The 19,814-nt window shown below is 29.6% G+C and overlaps 1 protein-coding gene across 1 annotated transcript; it reads left to right on the top strand.

Moving 5' to 3' along the window:
- The first annotated feature begins 9,357 nt into the window (after positions 1-9,357).
- LOC111023140 (hydroxycinnamoyl-CoA:piscidic acid hydroxycinnamoyltransferase) lies at positions 9,358-11,352 on the top strand. The gene is made up of 2 exons (XM_022300498.2): positions 9,358-10,090; positions 10,445-11,352. The coding sequence occupies exons 1-2, from the start codon at positions 9,428-9,430 to the stop codon at positions 11,171-11,173; spliced, it is 1,392 nt and encodes a 463-aa protein (XP_022156190.2). The 5' UTR covers positions 9,358-9,427; the 3' UTR covers positions 11,174-11,352.
- The last annotated feature ends 8,462 nt before the right edge of the window (positions 11,353-19,814 follow it).

The following is a 19,814-nucleotide window of genomic DNA, read 5'->3' as shown; positions in this document are numbered from 1 at the left end:
ATACAACATCTCCTTGACTTCGTAGCCAACGCCGGTCGTGCCAAGCCGTTCAACATCCAACGTCACAGGCAAGGAATCTTCGAAAGATGCTGAAACTCGTGCATGAACCACGATAATCGATGAACCCGACAAACACAACTGACAACTCGACGCCTCTTTGAGGATTTTATTTTGTAAGGAGGTTTCTTATCAAATTTGTGAGTTAAATTTGTAAGATATACTATTTAAGAGAGTTTGTAATCTTGTTCTTCCAATTTTCAAATCCTCTAAGTGTTGCTCTTGAGCCCACTAAAAAATCGTTATAACGGTTTGATCTTAAATCATGGAAAGGATCAGATTTCTTCTTGTTGTCGAAAAAAAAGTATTGTACTGGTTGACTCCTACCGTGGAAACAATTTATTATGTCATTTTTTCTAATTATCTTCTATTTAATTTTTGCAATTAATTTTATATTAACATAAATTGCATCAAATTAATTGTTAGAATTTATTATGACTTTTAATTGCTAATTTTTAGTTCAATTACTTGACAATAATTTGGGTGGTAAAATTAATTAGGGTGCTTGCATTTTGCACAGGACACCCGTTCGAAAACGGTAGCACATTCTAGCCAAACATCTTACTACTATGTCAACAACATTATACTCTTTTACAAAAACAAAAGTTTTAATTTATTTTTTAAACTAAAAAAAACCTGTGAATTTTGTTAAATTAAAACCAAAAAAAAATACTTTTTATGTATTTTGACATTAAAAAGATTTTTTCAAGAAAATCTTTTATTTCTAATTAAAAAAATCAATTTTACTTAAAACAAATTGTCAAGTTCTTTTCTAAAATGATTCCCCTAACAACTTATTGTAAATTACAAATGTTACAAGATAAGATTTTATTTTAAAACAAATCCATAGAAAACAATTTTCTTTAAATCCTCTATTTTTTTAAATCCCTGCGGCAGAAATTCTCTTTCTAAAAATAAATAAAAAAAATAAAAAAACAAAATTAAGAACTTTGAATGGAAATTTTAAAGAATCCAATTTATTTTTAAACAAGATTTAGTTTATAAAAATTCTTATTATTTTTTTTAACTTATAAAACTTTAATGCAAAATCTTTTATTTAAATGAAATTAACTTTTTGTTTACTTTATTTAAAAATTATTTTATTTTACTGGAAAATTTTTATTTTTTTGTTAAAAAGAAACTTTTTTTTTATTATTAAAAGAAGTGTAGGGGTATACTGTGCAAAGATTTTTACCACGGATGTCGTTCGTCGTGTTAGAGTGTGTTGGTTCTATTGAACCGCCTTTAGAGACTAAGGGAAAAAATAAAAAATAAAAAATAAAAATTTTTCTTCACCAAAATCATTCTTCTGTGCTGTTTTTTCCCTCTGTGTGTTCGTGTGCCCTTTAAATATACCAAAAAAATAATAGTAACGGGAGTCGAGTAAAACCAGAGGGAAGGGAAAGCGTTGACGAACGAAAAACGGGAAGAGAAACCAAATGTTCAAAACAGAATCTAAATTTTTTTTTAATTAAAAAAACCTTTATTTAAAACAAAATTATATAAATAAAATCAAATCTTTTTATTTCTTTTATTTTAATTTTAATCAAATTCTTTAAAACAAAATCTATTTTTTTTAATTTAATTTAAACTTTAGCTTATAACCAATAATAAAGTAATCCTATAGTATTTAATAAAATAAAAATTAAATATTAAAAATAAAACTAAAATGAAGTCGAACCAAATACGGTATCTACAAATTCAATAATCTCTATCTCTAATGATGCCAAGTTTTTTCGCCATTGTTGTTGTAGAGTAATATTGGGATTGAAAAGTGTTTTTTTTACTACGATGAGTGGGATAGGATATTCGAACTGGTTACTTTTTGATCGTGTCAATTACCTCTGAGTTAAGTTCAGGTTAGCGGACTTAAAAATTAAAAAGTATTGAGTGTGCCTTTTACCTCATTTTGTGGCCGCTAGATTATTATATACATTAATTAGGGTTCAAATTTCAGTTATCTTAGGTCTCTTGAAACTAATTAAAAATTTTCATTGAAGTGTTGATATAATTACTGAACATGATACAATCTATTAACCAAAGTGATGATCATCAACGCAATTGATCATAAAATGCATTTTCTAAACTAAGTATTGAATAACTTGATCTATATTTTAACTTAATAATTTGATAATATTGCTCGTTCCTTTGAGTTGAGATTCAAATCTCAAATCATCACCTCTCCACATTTTCTGTACTAGAAAAAGGTTGGATCATGTTCACATAAACTAAAAATATTCACTCTCCTGACCTAATGTATAAAAATGGACCAAATAATAATTAACATCCTAGTTTGAATCCTAGACGGACGTCGGAGTTTTTATATGCATCTTGAGCTTGTTCGTGCTTGGGATAGCATGCATAAATACTACTTATACCAATATGGATGCATCTTTCTTTTGACCAGTCTATTTAAACCACAAAAAGCACAAAATGAAAGCTATATGTTTTGGGAACACTTTTGCCCCATGACCAAAAGAGCACTTCCCAATATTCCCATGGTTATGGCCACTCAAAATTATCATGTTCAAGAGTGATCTAAACGTAATTTTTAAACTTATGTATAATTTAGCTTAAAACGGTTAAGACATTTAATAATAACTTTTCTAAAGGTACAGAAGATTCAAATATCTACTCTTACACATTTGTGTTGTACTATTGTTGCAACATTATTGCGACATGGAGCGGTTCACGTTATCTTTTAAGTATCTTTTAAAATAAAAGATTTTGGAATCGTCACCAATGAGCATGTGATTGGCCACCAAATTACAAGACATTAAAAAAAATTTGTTTGCATAAATCAGATTGAATTCGGGGTCATTTGTGTGTAGAGAAAGTGTTAGCACTCTACAAAACACCCGTGAAAACGGTTATCGATATTATATTTTTTTATCTTCCAATTTATTAAATTATTGAAGGTTTACAGAAATTCATTTTATTTTATTTTTAAATGTCTCATGTTTACACATTTTAGAAATAAAACATGGATTAATGATAATGGACGACAAAAATGTCATTAAAAATATGAAAATTTATCTTTGGGAGAAATTTCATGTATTTAAGAAATTTAGTAAATTAAAAAAAAATAACACTACTCAATCTCCCTTTAATTTTTTAGAAATTTTGTGAGTGGTTTTGAAAATTATTTTATAAATTTTTTTTTATTAATGAAATTCATTTTAAAACAGAAATTTCATCTAGTTTTGGAATTTATAAAATCCACGAAAAGAACACTACTTTTTCCAAAATTATGAAAATTGATATATTTATTTACACGAAAATTTTCATGTATTTATGAATTTTAACAAAATCCACAAAAGGGAATATTCTCAAATTGTTTCGTAAAATAATTGATTTTCTTTTCAAATTTTTACAAAATTAATTTTGGTGAGGAATTTCATGTATTTATAGGATTTTAACACTACTCCACAAACATAACACTACTCAACCTCCCAAATTAAATATTTATTTTCTCCAACTTATTTTTTAATTTTAGAAGAAAAGACGTAGTTGATTTTCTATTTTATTTTGCGTAATATCGTAATTTTAAATCCTAAAACTAGAATGCGTCAAATTCTAAAAAATAATTTTAAATAGGTATTTTATCTTACCATAATTTTAAATTCTAAAAAATAATAATTAACTTAAAAATAAATTAGATTTTCCATGTCATCTAATAATTATAAATGAAATAAAACTAGGATACATATTTCCAAAATAAAAAATAGAAAAGATGTAGTAACTAATTTTTGAAATTGAAATTATGGAGTGCGTCAAATTACATCATACAAAATAACAGTGCAATAAAATCGCATTCCCTCTCATTTCAATTTAAAATAATAATTATTAAATAAATAAAATAACATGAAATAGAATTTCAAACTTTTTCGTAGAGGTTGAATCCGAGAGAATTTTGAGATTTTCAAAAGAATAGTTTGTGTGTATATGTAAAGGAAAAAAATGGAGATTTTATTAGGAGAGGTGATGATGTGATGAGAGAGAGATTTTGGCGAGGATCCTTGAAAAAAGCAAGGGCTCGGTTGGTAATCAGATAACAGAAATTTGAAAACAAAGGATTCAATAAAACAATAATTGTTTTCAGTGTTTAGATTTGGTAATTGAATCGCAATATATTTGTAAACCTAGGAGTAGTTACAAACTAAATTTTAGTTTAATCTAAATTTATATTAATAATTTATTAACATTTTTTCATGAATTTTGTATAATTATTATTTTACAAGATTATATAATTTAGAATACTATATTTTAAATGTTTCAATTTTAACGAGCATAAAATGAGTTCATAATTTAAAGTAATATATTTTATCAAAGTGTTTATCTTTTTAATATAATTCTACCTCTTAAAAATTTCAAATTCTGAATCTGAAAACACTGAAAACATAAAAAAGTCATTTTCAGAATTTCTACTGTTGGATCACAGAATCCGAAAACAATTTTCAAAAACAAATTTCAAAAATTCTGTCAAACGCCTATTCACTAAATTGATTTGATTTAATGAATCTGAAAATAAAACACAGAATCCGAGTTTCCAACCAAACGGAGAGTTTGGAGAGAATCCTTTGTATTGCAGTAGGGAAAAACGAGAGTTTTTGCGAGCTATAAGGAGAGAGATTTTGATAATTGAGAAAAAATTTGAAATTCCAGCAAATTTTCAGAGACTAAGATATTCTCCCAAAAAGGGACCGTAGAGAGGAAGAAAAATAGTTTGGAAAGACTAAACACGTAAAATTTGAGAGAAGAATATATTGTTGGGAGAGAGTGAGAAGTTAGAGGTAGAATGGAGGAACATGGACAGAAATTTACGGAAGATAATATTATTTTATTTTTTAATTTTTAATAGCAAATTTTAATTTTATATTTATTTTTACATTTTGTTATATTTATATTTTATGTATTTTTACAACAAATATCAAATAAAATTAAAAATAATCCAGACGACGAGTTACATTTTAAAAAAATGCTTTTGTTAGAAGGCATTGGTATATAATTTAAAACACTCTCAAACATCCTAAGCCCGAGCTCGAGGTCGACTCTGTGCACTCGATTTTTTGTAGTTCCTTTTCGACCGGTCTATTTAGGTAGGCAGTGTTTGTGATTCGTGGTATCATGATTTTTCTTGATGTCATCATCATTATTTTAAATGAACATTATCTTTCATTTTTATCCAATAATTAAATACTAGCATGTCAACGTAAACATAGCTCAACGATATCTCCTTCTCTCGAAGTCAGATATTCAATCTCCAGTATTCTCATATTGTTGTACTAAAAAAAATAATTAAATAATAACACTAAATCGCTATTTACCATAAACTCAAAAATGGGTGGTAGCATAAGTTGCCGCGAAGCTACAATATCGCATCAGCCAATTTATTTCCACACAAACAAAATTGATATACGTTGCATCATGTAATTATTACGCATTTAAAACGACATTAAATTCTATGTACTTTATTGGTATGTACGTATCTTCCCAACTACTATTATTAAAAAGATTGACGAATAATTTAATGCATTTCACCTCTATTGCATTACTAGAGTTTCATAGAGTTTTACAGGATAACGAGTTATATATGCTCAAAAGCTTATCAGATAAGGATCTCGTATTGAAAATATAAAAGGCCTAACAAATGATTTATAATCTAATTGGTGGGTTACTTCTTTTATTGTCAATGGTTTTGAGATAAATCTCATGGATATTTGATATGATATCGAATCTAAAAGCTCAGACAAGCATCTCCTCAAAATAGGATTCGACCAAGAGGCACCATCTTGAGAGGGTATGTTAAAAGATCCCATATTAAACTATTTAGATATAAAAATTGTATATGGACGAACTTGATTTTGGGTTGAGTGACAGTTCATTCATTTTTAACATGGTATCTGGAGCGGAGGGTCCTAAGATTTAGATCTTGATAATTTTATATATTTTTAAAATTAGTTTAGAGACATTTAGAACCTCATTAATTTTATATTTTTTAAAATTAGTTTTGTTTCCCTTAATACTTTTTAATTGAATCATTTTAGGATGCTGAAACTGATTTTAAGAAAAAGAAATAAAGTAATTAATAAAACTCTTATAAAATACTTTTTCTTTTCCTAAAAAACAAGCGTGATAAGAATTTAAAATTATTTGCTAACAATCTTTTTTCTTTAAATAAATAAGTAAATATATTTTCCATAATATATTTTCAAAAATCATATGACAGAAATTAATAAATTCATGTGAATAACTTCATTATATTCTTGAAGGGAGTAATTTACTGCCCACGTAAATATCAATAAACTTTGAAAGAATTCATAATTATTGTTCAAAGTCATTTTGCTAATAATTATTTTACATGCCACTCTTAATTATGGTTTAAAATCTTACTCTTAACACGACAAGAATTGGTACTTTCACCGACGAAAAAAAATGTCGTTAAAAGCCATTTTATATCGCTAAAGGTCATTAACGACGGAGGACGATTCGTCACATCATACACCGATATACTAAGACCCCATCGCTCAAGCTTTGGAAGACAAAAAGTGAAATCGTCCCATGTTTAGTGAAAAAACATGAAATTAGTAAAGGGTAATGGTTAATAAGAATATGACATTTAAACACATGTATAAAACTTTTTTTATTTCTAAAAGGTAACTCTCTTTAATAAACGAAGCAACTTTTTCAATAATTACTAAAAATTGGTAATCATAGAGTGCTCATATACTTTCCCATATACAAAAAACCTCTCGTACCCGATTATTTTATTTACAGATTAATCTATTCATGTACTTTGGTGACTAGTCGGGATGTTAACTCTAATTTTTTTCTCTCAAAGAAGAAAGTTGGTGATTCCGCATTGCAAACCCATGATGACATCCTCATTTATTGCCAACCACGTCAGCGTCATTTAAGGATGATATTTGAATCGTTCGCATTAAAAAATTATCTATAAAAAAATCATAACCAGTTGATTGATGAGTATGTAGTATGGGAAATGTTTCCTATAAAAGTCCATAATATATATTTTTGAATTAAATTACGAAACCATTAGATCAAAATTGAAAATTCAAAGATTTATTAGATGCAAAATAAAAAATGTATGAGCGTGCTGGAAACTTTTATCCATCAAGAACCCATTAAACACAAGATTAACAGTTTTGAGATCTATTAGTTACCACCTTAAAAGTTTAGAGGCTAATTATAATTTAACCTTTTAAAATTTTTAATTTCTCTATATTTGTTAAATCTCTTGAAGCCACTTGGACGGTACCAACAAGTTGATAGTTATTTGTTTTGTGTGACATTATTTACTTTAAACGTATAATATAGATAGGGACAATGAATTAGTGTCCAAAGAAAATACGTGGTCCATAATAAAATGTCAACATTTAATAAAACCATAGGCTGTTTGACAAATTTAATCAAATCTACGTCCAAATCAAACCTTTTAATATTATACGAACTCAATTGAAACCATTCACAAATGATAAAAGAACACAAAATCTTAATTAAATAGTGTTATTGTTGTAGAATTATTACTAGAGTATTTTTAAACTCACATTATTTTGTTATGTTAATTAGTAGAAAAAAGAACCAACAAAATAAAGTTGTGAACAACATAAGAAAATTGGTAAATTTTGTTATAAAAAAAAAAGAAAGTTAAACAATATTTAATAATACACTATATATTTTTTAATTTGTTTTTTTACAGAATGATTTAGTTGAAAAGTCTTTAATGCAAAAATTAAGAATTAAAAAAAAATTAAAAGTTTAGAATTATCTTAAAGATGTCAGAAAAATAATCCAGAAGTGAAGTAACACTGACAAAAAATTTTAATGCATATTCGTATATTGACTAAGGATCAATTATTTCATCCTTTTACAGATGTCAAAAATTGTCTTTTTCAAATAAATTAATACGTCAATGGTAACTTCAATTTGTATTCTATAATTAAATAATAAAAATAACTTTCTATTTACCATAATGCCCCCAAGGGTGGTGCCTCGTCTCATATATAATACAGAATGGGTGGTGTATAAGTTGCCACGAACCTTGTGCCTCCCTCGCATAAAAAGAAAAACAAGTAGGGGTATTGATTTTTCATTAGCTCGATATTTTCGTATATCTATGAATTCGATAATTGTAAAAGAAAAATAAAAAATTTAATAGAATGTTAATATCATAACGATGATTAATAAATTTCAACTTATTTAAAAGAGTAAAATGTCTATTTATTAATTTTTTGTTAAGAATTTTTTCAAAAAAATTCTAATAGTATTCACATTTTATCAATATTTTCCTTGACATTTTTATAAAATTGAGACCTTCACGTTGACATATTTTTAAAATGACTCTACCCAAATGCTCCGTGTGTTTTACACGTACTATCTCAATATAGCTAGCTTTTATTTATGAGGGAGAGGGAACATCTATGATGAATGTACCTGATAGATCGACTTTATTTGGTTTGGACAAATTCAATAATTTGCTTTATGGCCCATCTCAATATTTCTTACCATGCCCCTTATTCAGTGGATCAGAAGCGGCCACACCACACCATTACATGAGATGAACTATCATTCCCTTCTTTTTTGAGCTTTCAATTGACCTGCGGTCCGTCCATCTAATCAAAACATATATCATCGACTAAAATATTGAAGGTCCAAATCCCCGCCTCTACATGTTCTTGAATTTTTTTTTTTTCAAAAAACAACTTTATTTATTGATTATTATTCACTTAAATCATCACTAATTAAACTCAAAATCTGTAACTTTGGTCAACTTTATTTGGTTAAGACAAATTCAATAGCTTGCTTTATGGCCCATCTCAAAATCTCTTACCATATCCCTTATTCAATGAATCCGGAACAACCACGCCACATAGCATGAAAGGACTATCTTCACTTCCGTTTTGAGCTTTCAATTGCCAACGATATCATCCGTCCATCTAACTAAAACATTTATCATCGACAAAAATACCAAACATTCAAATCCCCACCTCTGCATGTTCTTGAATTTTTGTTTTTATTCTTTTCGAAAAATAACTTTATTTAATGACTATTATTCACTTAAATCATCACTAAATTCAAAATCTTTCAGCCAAGCGACTTTAGACAAGTCTTAAAGTGACTATCGAAAATGATATTACACGGATCCGATCGTAGTACATCCTATTTTGGTACCCAATTAAAAAACTAAATAATTATAATTTGAAAAGAAAAACCTTTGTTATTCTCCTCCAATAACCCCACCTACCCACCAGATCTTCTCATCTACATATAGTGCGAAAGTTCTAAACTTTTGTGCATTGGGAATAATAATCCTAAAGAAGGTTAAAAAAATAAAACCTTCTGAAGCTCATCAATGGCGTCCATAACCATTAATTCTTCCTCCGCCGTCATCCCCGCTCACCCAACTCCCACCGGAACCCTTTCCTTATCGGAGAGCGACCAAATCAAGCCATGGACTCACTCCCCCACCTTCTACGTCTACAAATCCCCGGCCGCCGCCGCCGCCGTCGACGTCGACTCCTTAAAACACTCCCTCAGCCAAATACTTGTCCCGTATTACCCTCTCGCCGGCCGCCTCCGCTGGATCGGCGGCGGCCGTCTCGAGCTGGACTGCTGCGCCGCCGGAATCCAGCTGATCGAAGCCTCCTCCGACGGCACGCTGGACGACTACGGCGACTTTGCTCCGACCGACGCCGTGCGGCAGCTGTCTCCGAAGGTGGATTACAAAACTCCGATCGAGGAGCTGCCGGTGATGCTGGTGCAGGTGACGAGATTCAGGTGCGGCGGAGTCGTCGTCGGATTCTGCAATTCTCACACTCTCGTTGATGGGGTTGCGGCCATTACATTTATCAACTCGTGGGCGAGCATTGCGCGTGGGGAGAAGACGGTGGAGAGTATTGTGCAGCCTTTTCATGACCGGAGAGTTCTGCAGCCGGAGAAGCCATTCCGGCCACCGCGGTTCGACCACCATGAATACAACAAACCACCACCTCTCCTCGGCAACTCCGATGCTAAGGTGAAAGTTTATGATCATTCTCACTTTTGTCATGGTCAAAATTATCTCCTTAAAATTCCTCAGTCAAATCTTTATTTATGGTTAAATTATTACTTAAAAAGATATAAAATTGTCATGTGGGGTTGTGTTAAATATGTTAATATACAGAAAATTTGAGAATTTTGAAAGATGGGAGATGAAAGGGAGAATTATTTGAAAGGTTAGGGACCGTTTTGTTTTGCCTAATGTTTTATTTATATTCTTCACATTCTTCCCTAGCTTGAGGGCAAGGGCTAATTAATTGAAGAAGAAAGGACATTGTAGAGTAGTTCGAACATTTGACTTTAAATTTAAGTATGGGAAATTCTGTGACAGGAGGAGCGGAAGAAAGAATGTACATGCGCGTTGTTGAAACTTTCGAAGGAGCAAGTTGAGAAACTCAAAAAGAGAGCAAATTCGTCTAACACAACTGATGTGAACATGGTGGGACTCGATGAGAAACAGTTGCGACCATACAGCCGATATGAATCTATTGCTGGCCACATGTGGGTATGTGCGTGCAAAGCCCGCAGTACTGGTGATGGTGACGCCTCACAATCGACAATGATTCGCGTGGCAGTCGACGTACGACGACGCCTTGGAACACCAATTCCCAATAACTTCACTGGAAACTCAACGCTAACTGCGGTGACACCAAAATGCCAGTTCGGTAATCTAATAACCCAACCGTTGAGCTATGCTGCAGGAAAAATCCGAGAAGGGACGTGGAAGATCACCGACGAGTACGCAAGGTCAGCCATGGATTTTTTGGCTGGTCAAGAAGACATTAGTTGGGTCCGAACCTCGTACCACACTGTTGTTCAATTCGACGCTCCGTTTTGGGGGAACCCTAATTTGTCATTGGGAAGTTGGATGTCGCTACCGTTGTACGAGGCAGATTTCGGGTGGGGGCGACCGTGTTACGTCGGGCCACCTACACTAAATGCAGACGGAAAGTCGTTCATCATGCCAGGAACAACCGATGATGGCTCGCTCATTGTAGCGATACGACTGCAGACGAAGCATATGGATGACTTTAAGAAATTTTTCTACGAAGGTTTGTGAGGAACAAGATTGAACAAATCGAAAATAATGTCTCTCTCAAATTATGCAGTGTGGTCATCCTTGTTGTTGTAGGGCCGAGCTTTTTTACTTTCTTCTTTTCTTTTGCATGCAGTAATTGAGTTGTTTGAATTTTTTAAATATTATTATTTGAAAACTATTGAGTGTGCCCTTTTGCGTCATTTCGTGGCAGGTTGATTATTATATATATTTATTATGGTTCAAATTTCATCCATCCCATATCTCTGAAAACTAATTAAAAAAATTTCAATCCAATTCATAATTTCATGTTTTTCCTCTCGATAAGAAAGTCGATCGATCTACGTCACAATGACAACACTCAAATTTTACTGTTAATCATGTCGACGTCATTTAAAAAGATATAGACCTATCTAATAGTATTAAAAATTACTTATTAAAAAAAATCATAATGTACGAGTTGTGCATTAAGTACCATTCGAGTACTATAACTTTTTTCTATAAAAGGCTGCAATATATTTTCTTTTGCTTTAGTTATGAAATTATTAGACAAAATATAAAGGTTCAAGAACCAACACAAATTGAAAATGGATGAATCTTACTATAAACTTTTATACACATGAGCAACCCGTCAAACAAAATTGACGATTTTTGGGATATATGAGTTACAAGTTTAGAGACCGAACATATAATTTAACATTTTAAAACTTTTAATTTTGTCAATTTTTATTAAATCTCTCCAACAATCTTCTTTTATTTTTTCCATATCAACGTCTCCAACAGCTTGACAATTAATCGTCTCATGTGGCATATTTTCTTTGAACGTGGCAGAGAAAGGGGCAATGAATTGGTGTCCAATAAAAAAATGTCAGAATCAGAGAAATTTTTTGATAGATTTAATCAATTCATGAGTGAATAAAACTTTTTTAATACAACTAAATTGCAGCTAAATCATAAATACCAAAAAAATTCATAAAATATTTTTTTCGAAATACATTAATAAAATGATATTATTTTTGTAAAATTATTAATAGTGTATTTTAAAAATTACATTAATTAATAGATAAGAAAAACCTGCAAAAATTTCTAAATAACATAAGAAAATAGCTGAATGATATATCAAATTTTCAAATATATTTCTTTATGGAACATCTTAGTTAGAAATTCTAAATGTATTTAAGAGTCAAATTGAAAAAATTATCTTAAAGAAGGACGATTCGATAGATTTTTCAAAAATAAATATCCAAAAAAGGAAGGACCACTCAACAAATTTAGTTAATGCATGTTTATTTATTTGTTTTTGCCTTTTTTTTTCATAGGGAATTAATTCACGTTCCTACTTCCTACGTGGAGAAGGAACAAATTAATTCATATTGTCCAACTGTCAATATTATATTGAATTTTTTGTAATCAATAATTACAAATAAATGGTCACCATTTACCATAAATGCCCCGAAGGGTGGAGTATAAGTTGCCACGAAACGAACCCTTCTTTCTCTTTCTCCTTTTTATTTTCTTTTATTTTTTTCGATGCAATCCGAAGGCGAGAATTTGATCCTATAATCTTTTGGTGTAGTCAGGATTAGATTGGAAAGACTGACTTTTTTAGTTCCACATAAACACAATGAAGGAATTAAATTTTTGACATGTCAACGTTTCTATATATTTACCATTCAACCATCCACATACATAGGTGGTCAAAAGCGGTAATTGACATATGTCTTCAACTAAGAGGTTGTGAGTTCGATCTTCCTACGTGAATGAAACAAAAATCGCTTACTGTAAGCGTATGAATCAAGTCATAATAAAAGTGGATAGTCAATATCAATATATTTTCTGGGTTGGATTTCTAGTTCACTCAAAGTACAAAAAATGTCAATACCTAATTTTATTTCGAGAAACGACAATTATGTTTAAAAGTAATAAAGAAATCAATGCAAAAAGCAAAAGCTAAGGAAAAATCAATGAGAAAAAAGTCTAGAGGAATTGATTTCACGAACTGAATTTACAAGCCCATAAATTAAACATGCCAAAATTATTAATTCTTTCACTCATTAAAAAAACTAATATCCCTATCTAGTTTATTTAACAAGTCAAAGACATCGAGTTTACTTTTTTTTAACAACTTCTAAAACACTTCTAAATTAGTCATGCATTCAGGTTTCAATCTAAACTACCTTTTTCGAGCATAAGATTCAGATTTATAAATAATTAATCCGTAATCAAAAGATTAAAGAAACGCAAATGAAAATGAATTAATAGATTAAAAATAAATCAATGAAGATACAAAATTGATTCATCTAACTCACAAAAAATCTTGGTGGCTACAACAAATTCTTATGCGAGGAAATTTGGCTGGTCATGTTCAAAAGAATACAAAAAAGTTCCAATAAGAGTTTCATAATCCCTAATTTAAGAAATTTAGCTATTATTTTTGTAAATTTTTTTAATCTACTCCTAATTTATTAGGACTTACAAACAAATATTATTAATAAACCTAAACCTAAGTAATATAGATAACTACGCTAATTAATTCTAAAAAAATGATGCTAAGTGATTTAGTTGGGAAATTCAATCGAACATTGACCAAATTAAAACTTTTAGTAATATGAATAAAATTGAAATTATCAATCTGAACATAGTTCAACTAGCTAAAATATATGTTTCCAATAAGAAAAGATTGTGAGTTTAAATTTCCACTTTATAATCTTAAAAAAAAACTACTTGATTGAAGCTAACCATAAATCATGAGATGACTAAAATGCTAATTACATTCTTTTATTATGTTAATTAGTATAAAAGAAATACCAGCCAAAAGTTATTCAAGGTATTAAATCTTCGCGATTGGTTGATATTTACATCGATATTTTCACGTATTCGTAGACGATTCGACATCGACATGATGAGATAAATCGACATTTTCATAGTATTATAAAAAAATAGACAAAATATAAAAAATATAAACAAATATCACTAATATAAAAATAATATTAATATCAATCACTTTTAAATTTCTTAGAAATGATGAAATGCTTATTTATTAATTTAAATATTTTTCACGATTGTTTTTACTATTTAACCTTTTAAAAAATATTTATTGACACTAACATTTTATCCATGTTTTCATTGGTATTTTCATGAAATAGAGACATTTGACATTAATATTTGAAACGAATGTCATTAAAATTTATTTATAAAAAAGGTTTTTATAAATTAACATTTTATTATGCTCACTTTAGTTGAGGAAAAAAAAAAGAAAAAGTTAATTCAACGATAATTTAATTGGTACATCAGCTTTTATATAAATCAATTTTAATATATCTTTTACAAAGAAATTTAAATAAAATTTTTAAAAGATTAAACTTCGAATTGGGGATTACCCAAACATCACGATTATAATGGAAAAGAAAATCCAAATTTAGTTAATGCGTGTATATAATAATAATAAAATAATAATAATAATAATAATAATTATTATTGTCATTATTGTTATTATTTTTTTGCCAATGTAGTTAATGCATATTCATTCATACCTGGATAAGGGCCAATTTTTTCTTCATTTCCAATATTATCCTCAATTTTTCATCCACACGCATCTATAATTTCTTTAAAATAACAATTTAGTCCGAAACTTTAATTAGTTTGTAATAATTTAGTGTTTGTATTGATTAATGCTTCAATCCTTATCATTTAAATTTTGTAACAATATAATCCAAAATCATAAAAAATTTTATTAAAATTAAATGTCGATTTTTATTGCACAACGATTTAGTCTTGGTAAATTAGAAACATATTTAGTGTCTCAATTTATTGAGTCAATCGACATATATAAAAAATTTGACAAATTTTTTTACGATAGGGAGTAAATCATTATAAACTTTAAAGTACATGGACTAAAACGTTACATACTAAAGTTTAGAGACTAAATCGTTTCGATTTGAAGTCACAATGACTAAACCGTTATAAATTAAAATTAAAAAATCATTTTTTTTCCAAGGAAATCAATGACAAATCGTTTTTTTCCCTCTTTTTCAGAGGAATATCAATTGACTATATCGTTTATTTCAACAAAAGTAGAATAAATGTTTTGTCATATCACACCAACCCACTTTAAGTACCTCAAGTCATGCCTTTATTATATATCTTAAATAAGGGTGTAATTCATTCGGGTCGGGTCGCTGTCGGTTCGGGTTGGATCAAAGTTTTTTTCCCCTTCTTTTTTTTTTCTTCTAGAGAATAACGACTTTTGTGAATCTCAATGAAACCCATCTGTGATCAGATATCTATAGCATCTACCAAACAGTGGCAGATCCAGGATTCGATGTTAGGACGGGTACAAATGTATATAAACATAACGAAGAAATATCAATTTTAAACCTAAAATTGACAATGTAAGTATATCAATTTGTACCTTACACTTAGATATGTATTATAATTTTTACTTGTGTTGCAAATTTTACTTCCGATAGACGTTCATTTGAAAAATGGTTGAAAAAATCATTTCCATATGTCAAATGAGTTAGAAAATAAATATTTTTTCAATGAAATAACCGATAAGATTTAGAAAAAAAGGCAATAGAGTTGATTTTTTGTCTTAAACTTGTTAATTTTGATATAATTATTTAATCCTTGATTATGTAACTTAATTTAAGAAACTTGATTTTTGTTAAATTAGTGAATTCTTATAAATTTTCAAATTAATAAGTGAATTATAAGAAATTGAATGGAGAGATAAAATTTAGGACATTTATCTAAAATTCATGTAAATTTAATTAAACATTTAAAAATAATTAGATATAAAAGTTAAACTTTCTCATTTAAAAGGAAAGAAAAAGGCTTTTTTTTTTCATATATTTGAAAAATTAAAATAAAGATTACAATAATATATATATTAAACGACGCAGGCCATTGGAGTATGAAAAAAATAACTTTAGAAAATAAAAAGACCGGTCGAATTGAGATTCAGAGCGCAAGTGTCGGCCTCATCATCGGGCTCAAAGCCCAAAGGCCGGCCCAAGTACAACCTAGGCCCGATCCAAGTCCGATTCAAGGTCAACGTTTGACCGGCCCGGCTCAGTCCAGCTTATCCATAAATTGGATTGGATATGGATTTTTGTTTTTCAAACTGGGTTGGCCCATGGGCCGACCCGTTTGGGCCATATTTGGATCGGCCTATTGGACCGACCCAAAGGTCCGATCTAATATTTATTAATATTTATATTATATAATATTAATTTACTATTTATTATAAAAAAAAAATACGCATAGGTATGGTAGGCTGACATGCAGCAACTTGCGAACATGTTACGAAGAAACTTTCCAACTTCTCAATATCTAATTTAAATGTTTGTTTTGAAACATCTTACGAATAAACTCTCAAACTTCTCAATATCTTATTTAAATGTTTGTTTTGAAAAGTACAAAAGATTTGAAAGGTTCAACTACATGATATTTTAAAATTCAAAATTTAAAATTATTTTAAACATATCTAATATTTAGGTGGTAATTTTTTAAAATTTTTAATACAAAATTTTCTTATAAATATCAACTTCTTCCATTTTTCTTCACTCAAATTCTAATTCTCAATTTCAATTTCTTTCTAATTCTCAATCTCAAAATCTCTCAAGTTTCAATTCAAAGTGTTTAAGTATTCAATTTTTCTTGTATTTAACCTAGGTTCATATCAAATTATTTCTATTTCAAGTTAAAAAAATAATAAAAAAATGTACCAAAAATTATATAAAAATACATATTCTATAATTAAAAAAAAAACTTAATTTGGAAATTATTTAAATTTTAAAATTTAATAATTAAAACTATATTAATATACGGGCCGATCCAATTTTGGCTCATCAACTTAGGTCCATGGATTGGGCTATGAGCCTAGGTTTGAGTGGTTAGGCCGGCCCAAACGATACTTAAGGCCCGTAGGACTTGGGCCTGGACCAAGCTTGGGCCATTATTTCTTTGGGCTGGCCCGGCCCGGCCCGGCCCAATAATGAGACTAACGCAAGTGTATGGACAAAATGTTTAGAAATTAAAAACCACATTGAAGATGGGGATCGAACACAGGTTCACGGGGTGGGGCACACTTTCAAGTCAAGTAAGAAGCCACCAAGCCATCAACAAATTATTAGTACATATGTATACGTGCCCCCATCCCCATGTACATCCGACCCTGCTATCAAGACTTATAAGTTATAACGATCATGATTTTCTTTTAGGCTCCGTTTACTTGCTCGTAATCGTAATCAAAGAATCGTAATCAAAATTTTCATTACGTTTGATTATGTTTACCAAAATAAATGAATGAGAATAAAACGTGGGACCCAATCCTAATTTTGGAATCACTCCCTAAAAAATGCGCAATCCCATTACAAGCAAAATAGGTGTGTAATCCCATTTCAATTCCTTAATGTGTGACACCTACAATACATTTTTTGGTAATTTGACAACCGATGCACTTTTCTCTCTCATGTAGACTCACAATTTTTTGCTTTCTTTTAGGGTTATTTTTTCAACTGCTCTATTGCCGCTTTTCCTCTTCTCATTTGTCTGTTTGGATTATAAAATTATTTAATTTTAGATTGAATTGGTAAAAGAAAGTTTATTATAATAAATAATGTCAAATAAAGTGTAAAAAAATTTAGACTTAAATACAAAATATATAATTTATTACTATTAAGTAAAATAATATAAGTAGATCTAAAAATTATTATAAGTAATTATTCTTTTTAATATAAAAAATCTCATAACATCCTTTTTTAATTAATGTAATTTTATATTAGTTATAAATATATAAGGGTATTTTGGTAATCAACGTTTGCTTATGATTTCAGATGGAAGTAAACACCATGAATTGGTTTCTGATTCCGATTCCAGATATGTTCAAGTAAACAACATCAATGGAATAACATTCCCATTCCGATTCATTTTCATTACGATTGATTTTCATTACGATTGAGAGTAAGTAAACGAGGCCTTAATGGTTAAAAAAAATCTACTTTCTATATACGACGGTTGAGTTGATTTCTCACTGACCACGTGGCAGCTTTCAATATGCTGAAAAAGATTTGTGGCTTTGAACGTTGCTTAACAGACTAAGCCGACCTAATTCCAATTCGGTGAGCCGGTCGAGCCGTCCTTATCTTACACATATTAGCCATTTGAGATGACGAAGGGACCTTCGGGATTGCTTTTCCTACAAATTCCATGACAGAGCGCCGTCATTTTTGGAACCTTAAAGAGTCGTTGGGGTGTTGTTGGAAGCCCTATCGGAAGCTCCGCCTATAAATAGGAACCTCCCAACTCTTCCAAGTACGTGAAACTATATCCTCTCTCGGATATAGCTTGACCATTCACTGATTTGGACGTCGAAGTATATTCTATTTTGCAAGTTTCCTGTCCATCACACTTCAGCTCGTCTGCCAGGTCATCCTTCACTCGAGTCGAGGTGGTCAAATTTCTAACCAAACAATGACAATTACTTATTTTCAATATTTTAAAAAGTTAGGCAGCATGAAATAAAGATGTATTTTTAGCATATAAGAAAAAGTATTTCTAACCAACTCGACTTTGAACATAGTTAGATAAACTACTAATTATCTTCATTTAAGGTTGTCGATTATTTTTCTATCCCGTTGAACTAAAAAAATTGTATTATCAAATACAAACTAATAAATAAAATTAAGGACATTGAAAAATCACATATATCCTATATTTGAAACTAATTAAAGGTTGGGAAGGTTTTTTATAATGTATATTAAATTTATGTCATGGGAGTTAAATTTCTCTTTCTTAATTTATGTTTGGCTTAATATTACAATATCTTTTAAATTTATGATGCTGTTCACATGGCTTTGATTATAACTCGTCAGCCATGTCACTTTTTGTTACTCATTTTAAAGATTTTAAAGGTGAAGGGTAAAAATTGAAGTTTTTAAAATAATTAGTGCATTGCACATGTTTTAAAAATTTTGAAACATAATATTTTGGGTGAAACATTTGAATGAATTTTTTTTTGTTTAGTTTAAATATTAAATATTTTGCATGAATTTAAAAAGTAACGAAAGAGATAAAAATGAATATATATATATATATATATATATATATATATAATCAAATTAAAGTACATATAATGTAATTTAAATGAAAGTTATGAACTATACCTATCAAATCGAATAGGCAGCGATTTAGTATTGAAGAGTTTGATTTTTATATTATATCTTGAACCGAACCATCCTTAACCGAACCATAGTTATCTAAGTCCATATATATGATTGATCAACAATAAAAAGAATAAAATAAATAAAAAATAAACATCCAATTGCAGAAACATGACACTAACGTCGTCTTCATCGTTGCTAACTAAGGTCTACAATTTCCACAACTTTCATTACTTTCATCTTTATTCATCATTATAAACCACTTGCACCACTAGTTTCTGTCCGGCCATACAATTCTCCCTCTTGAAGGAAGGTTTACAGAGTGTCTTGAACATGAGTTTTGGGCAAAAGAAAAAAAATATATCTTTTTCTTTTATTTTAAAAATGGTTTTACAATAATCACACCTATTCACGAATGGATGTATCACTTTGTCGAACAGTGACAATTCCTTTGGATGAACTTATCTCAACAGCCACATTGATCCAAATATTCATGTATT

This window comes from Momordica charantia (genome assembly GCF_013281855.1).
Source record: "Momordica charantia cultivar OHB3-1 chromosome 1 unlocalized genomic scaffold, Mcharantia_2.0 BLBB01000001.1, whole genome shotgun sequence".
NCBI classification, from domain to species: domain Eukaryota; kingdom Viridiplantae; phylum Streptophyta; class Magnoliopsida; order Cucurbitales; family Cucurbitaceae; genus Momordica; species Momordica charantia.
Note: the sequence above shows the minus strand (reverse complement) of the source record. Positions and strands in the feature narration are given on the sequence as shown.